General features: G+C 36.9%; 1 protein-coding gene across 1 annotated transcript; it reads left to right on the top strand.

Annotated features, from left to right (window-relative positions):
* Nucleotides 1-968: 968 nt before the first annotated feature.
* LOC145575157 (protein FAR1-RELATED SEQUENCE 6-like) lies at nucleotides 969-4,582 on the top strand. Its single transcript, XM_081633065.1, has 4 exons — nucleotides 969-1,129; nucleotides 1,263-2,237; nucleotides 3,052-4,229; nucleotides 4,422-4,582. Exons 1-4 carry the CDS (start codon nucleotides 969-971, stop codon nucleotides 4,580-4,582), a joined length of 2,475 nt encoding a protein of 824 aa, XP_081489191.1.
* Nucleotides 4,583-5,522: the final 940 nt, after the last annotated feature.

The raw sequence follows: 5,522 nt of genomic DNA, 5'->3' as shown, positions 1-5,522 counted from the left end.
TATATTTATGCTTAATTAACTTTAAACATAATTAATTTTATTAATCAAACTCAAGGATAAAATTTTAAGCATAAAAAAAACGAGGTTGCCCAGGTTACTCATCATGAGTAACATAAAATGCAACTCAAATGGCATTAAGCGTAAATAAGTGCATTGCTTGCAGTTAAATATTATTTTTAAATTTGGCTAGGTGATTTGGCAAGTGGGAATGTACAGTAAATTTGTTAACGTCGTTATTTTGAAGGTTTGAAGGGTAAGAAATTAGAGTAGATCGAAGAGAGACTCATAACACAGTAGGTCGACGACGGCGGTAGTTATGGTGTTAGCTTAGCTAAGCTTAGTGATCGGTGAATCTCCTCTGGTCGTTGGCTATTAACGGCTTAGTTTAAGGTGCGTAATTGCCGGTCTCTTGTACCCGGAAAAATTTAACTTTTTTATTTCTAATTTTTTCGGACATATTTGGTTGTAATTGTTTGAATGAAGTTTAAAATTGCTGATTTTGGGGTTGTTTGGTGAATTAATCGCTAAATTGATGGTGATTTTGGTTGGAGTTTGGTTTGGTTTGCTTTTGGTTGGAGTTTGCTATAGTTAGCTTTGAATTTTGGTCTGAATTGGTTTCGTTTGGGTGAATTAATCGCTAATGAGCTTAGCTTGCATTGAATTTTTGTTTGATCAAGCACTCCATTGCAATTGCATAATGATTTGGTGTTTCAATTAGTTGAGTTTGCATTGTATTTTCTTTTGGTTTGATTTTGTACTCCATTTTAGTGTGCTTGAGTTTAATGTTGTTTTGAAGCACTTGAAGAATGTTTGACTGTGCACTTATTACCTCAATTTTGTTTGGGTGTTGTAGCTTAATTTTCTGTTGTTTTATTTTACGTGGACGGTGGTTTGGTCTGCAATTGCAGTGTGGATTTGATTTTGTTTCTGGTTTAGTTATGGTTTTTAATTTGTGAATGTAAGGAAAAATGGATGCAATTGATGGTGATTTGAGTGATTCTATGGCATTTATGCAAAATGAGTTTTGTAGCAGTCCTAGTACATCCCCATTGGTTCCAATTCTTGAAAATAAATGCATTACTCCCCAGAGTGGAACTTCACTGGTTCCAGATTCTGTAGAAACTTCACTGTTGTCATGTCACCACCTATTGGTACTGTTCAAACAGTTGACACCATACATTCTAGTAATAGGGGTGTTCTTGTGTTAGAGCCTCCGAAGTTAGGTATGATTTTCAAAAACAAGTTGGTTTTGGGGTGACTAGGTGTCAGTGGTCTTCGTCTAAGAAAGACAAGAATGTAAAGCTTTGTTGTACTTGGAGGTGTGAGTGTTGGGGTGCACCTAACCTCAGGGCCAGAAGGGAAGCAAAAAAACGGGCGAAGGCCATGGGTGAGGGTAGTACTGGAGGTGTTGTGAATGGTGTAATTGGTGAGGATGAGCTTGCTCGTGGGAAAAGGAAGTCCAAGAAATGCTTTTGCCTTGCAATGTTATATGCTGGTGTTACTGCAGAAGGTTCTTGGGAGGTCCGGAAGGTTGAGTTAAATCATGTGCATGAGGTGAACCCTGATTTGTCTAAATTAGTCAAAGAATACCGTATGAAGAATTACACCGCTACATTGAGGAGGAGGTGCCTCAATTATTATGAAGTAGGGGTTCCTGTTAAAAAGATCCATGGTTGCTTAGCTGTGGATAAAGGCGGTGTTGAAAACATGCCAAATGTTAAGGACCTCCAACATGAGGTGTACAAGGAGAGGAGGCTTAAAATGCAAGGTGGAGATGCTGCAGCCATGATGAGGTACTTTCAATACATGCAACGGGACAACCAAAATTTTTATCATGCTATTCAGTTAGATGAAGAGGGTCGATTGAAAGACGTTATGTGGGTTGATGCTCGTAGCCGTGTTGCTTATGAGGAATTTGGTGATGCGGTGTGCTTTGATGCAACGTACTTGACGAACGAGTATGAGTTGCCGTTTGCTAATTTTGTGGGGGTCAACCATCACGGCCAATCCATCCTGCTTGGATGTGCTCTTGTCCCTCATGAAACCACAGAGACTTATATATGGGTGTTTAAGCAGTGGTTGTTGGCCATGAACAACAAACCACCCCGGGCAATACTCACCGATCAAGCACCTGCAATGTGTAGAGCATTGGCTGAAGTTATGCCCGGTTCTAGGCACAGATGGTGCATTTGGCATATTTTGAAGAAACTGCCAGAGAAACTTGGGAAGCTTGAGTTGTAAGTTGTTCACTTATCCTTGTTTGTGTATGTTTTAATGTTTATTAGTTTAGTTTAAAATTGATTATCCCTATATGGTTGCTGGTAACTTATATTGTTTGCAATGTCTCTTGTGTGAGAGGTCTTAGGCTCATTCTTTGCTATAGTTGGTTGCTCATTATTAAACTTGAAAGAACTTAACTTGTCATAATACATAAATAAGAACATGCATCTGACATCTGTCATAATACATAAATATCAATTGGGAAATAGATAAAATCATGATGACAAAGCATGCCATTATAAAGATTGTCAAACAATTTTTGTTATTCAATATTAATATTAATTTTTTTATGAAGCATATTGAACTATTATAGAATTTAGACCCTTAATGGTGGATATTTTATAGCTTAGATTATAACATATCATAAACTCTTTTGTTTCAGACCTATTTTTCTACAATATAGATTTGATGGTTAATTGCAGGCAACCTTTGTTGGTAATCTAATTGATTTTGTTTGCATTTTGCGGCCTAAACTTTTTAACACCATCAATCATTTTCCAATAATTATATACAAAGATTCCATTACTCGCTCAATGGCCATATATCTCTCTCATTTGTTTAATTGATACACATTATGCTCCCAAGTTTAGGATTCGATTTGCATCTAGAGGATGTTATGGAAATGATACAAGATTTGCCTTATAAATTGAGGTCAATAATCAAAGGGTGTCATGTGAATTTTAGCAAATCTATGTCCATCTTCCGTGGCTCTTGAAATCTAAAAATATTGATGTCAAGGTTGATTCATAAATTTTGTAATGTTTTGAGCAGATACCATGATTTCAAAAATCCCTTGAAGGCCGTCATATACGAGAGCTTTACGGCGGAAGAGTTTGAAAGTAGTTGGTGTTCTTTAATGAAAGAGTATGACCTTGAGGGAAATGATTGGTTGGAGGGTTTGTATGATGAGAGACACATGTGGGTGCCAGCCTTCATGAAAGATTATTTTTGGGCAGGAATGAAGACCACCCAACGGGTGGAAAGCATTAACAGTTTTTTCGATGGATTTGTTACAAGGAAAACCAAATTATTTAAGTTTCCACAACAGTATTGCAAAGCTATGGAGAAGCGTGTCGAAGATGAAACAACTGCAGATGACAAGGGGATGAAGTATGTGAGGAGGCTAGTTAGTGGTTTCAGGCTTGAAGAGTTATTCCAAAAACTTTATACCGATGCAAAATTTCAAGAAGTGCAACAGGAGTGCGCACGCATGTTGTACGTTGTTTATCACTTTCATCGACAATTAGATGAAAGTAATTGGGAGTATGTGATGGAGGATAGGGTCTGGATTGTTCCTGAAGGTTGTAGCGAGGAAAAACTGACGAAGATGAGAAGGTTGTACTCTGTGACATTTAATTCTGTCACAAAAGAAGTAAAATGTGACTGTTGCAAGTTTGAAACATTTGGCATCCTTTGCAAACACTGCATTCGTGTACTTGATCAAAATTACGTCAATGATTTGCCTAAGAAGTACATCCTTGATCGGTGGAGGAAAGACTTGCCAAGGAAGCATGTCCGGGTCGTAGTGCCATATCATGACCCCACCAAAAGTATTGAAGTGAAGAGGTTCAACTTGATGTTGTCTGAGTATGAGGCCGTGCTTGACGATGCAGCTACGGCCGATGATGCAACAGTTGAAATTGTTATGAACAATTTAGCTAAGTTAAAAATTGATGTCAAGGAAAGTAGGGAGAAGTTTAGGAACAGACAATTAATTGACTGTTCGGAATTACCTCCACCTTCTGAAATTGGATCTAACAGTCAACAGAAACAACATGGTAGTACTCCTACATCAGCTTTTGTGATAGGGCATGAGGCTGCGGGATCAGATTTCCCTTCGGTGATGGAGGTAGGTTTTCAGTCCAACAACACCAATATTGTGAAGGATCCAAAGACTTTGAAGAGGCCAAGGGAAGTAGGAACAAGTCGTTGGCGGAGACAGGTTTCAAGTTGCCTAAATGTAAACCGGGTGCTACCAACAAAAATGTTTCACGTGGACATGAAGTTCCAAATGTGCTTCCCAAGAATCAAGTCAGTTGTTTTGTTAATTTTTTTTTTTATTATGTTTATGTTAGTGTGTGTTATGTGTCTGTATTGGGGTAATGATTTTGTTGTCTTATATTTTGGGGTTATGAATTCAGGGAAAAAAAATTGCGGTAAGAGGTGTAACGGAGGCAAGGCTGCTACAGCCAGTAATGGAAACGGGAAGCGCGCAACAAAGGATGGAGATACTGTCGTGAAAAGGAAACGATATAAACGTGTGATTGATGTGTCATCTCCAACCCATTCATTTGAGTTCTGATGTGGTGGCCATATGGGGTGTTTAATTGTAATGGGCTATTGTGTAATTGTGTAATTGTAATGGGCTTATATATCCATTGTAATGGGCAAAATGATTTCCCAACATTTTGGACTACTATGGATTGTTCATCATTTTAGACCCATTTGTTTAAATATGGGTTGTATTTAAGTATGGATTGTATTTAAATTGTTATGTTTTTTAAATATAAACTTTTTTTATATGGGCCAAAATAGCTTTTACACCCATTTTAGACCCATTTGTTTCAATATGGGTTGTATTTAAGTATGGACTGTATTTAAATTGATATGTTTAAATATGGACCATTTTTTAATATGGGCCAAATAGCTTTTACACCCATTTCACTAGATTAGCCAAATGCCAAAATCATAATGGGCCAAATAGCTTTTACACTCGTTTCACCAGATTAGCCAAATGGCAAAAGGCCCAAGTTTTATCCAAACATATTGTATATAATTATTTAAATTCCTTCCAAAATTAGTTTGAGATCAATTAAATAACGAATATGGTAAAATAATATGATGTGTACTCTAACGAGATCAATTATCAAATATGATGTGTACTTATTTCAAATTCCACTAACATTCAAAATAATTGAAACAAAATCAAAATAATACCAATCACAAAAGGCAAAGTTACCAAAATAAAGAGTAACATCCCATCTACATCATAATATATTACAAAAGTTCATATCCAAATTAACCAAAAGTTGACTACTAACACATATTGGTGTACTAACATCAGACTACAAATCATCTAATGAACTTCAAACCTACAAGGATACTACCCACCATTTAATAAAGCAAAAGAAGGTGGATGTCAATGGAGTCCATGATACTCGAGGTTCACATTTGCCTTAACACTTCCAAAAGGGTGGACCTAATCCGCATCCAACTTAGTAAGCATTGTTGAAAGCCACCAC

This window comes from Chenopodium album, chromosome 13 (genome assembly GCF_948465745.1).
Source record: "Chenopodium album chromosome 13, dcCheAlbu1.1, whole genome shotgun sequence".
NCBI lineage: Eukaryota > Viridiplantae > Streptophyta > Magnoliopsida > Caryophyllales > Amaranthaceae > Chenopodium > Chenopodium album.
This window is presented reverse-complemented; position numbering and strand designations above follow the sequence as displayed.

Coding starts and splice junctions, on each gene's coding strand:
- LOC145575157 (XM_081633065.1), top strand. CDS start 969: ATGGATGCAATTGATGGTGATTTGAGTGATTCTATGGCATTTATGCAA. Junction 1,130..1,262: donor GATTCTGTAGAAACTTCACT/GTTGTCATGTCA, acceptor TGGGGTGACTAG/GTGTCAGTGGTCTTCGTCTA. Junction 4,230..4,421: donor TTGGCGGAGACAGGTTTCAA/GTTGCCTAAATG, acceptor TTATGAATTCAG/GGAAAAAAAATTGCGGTAAG.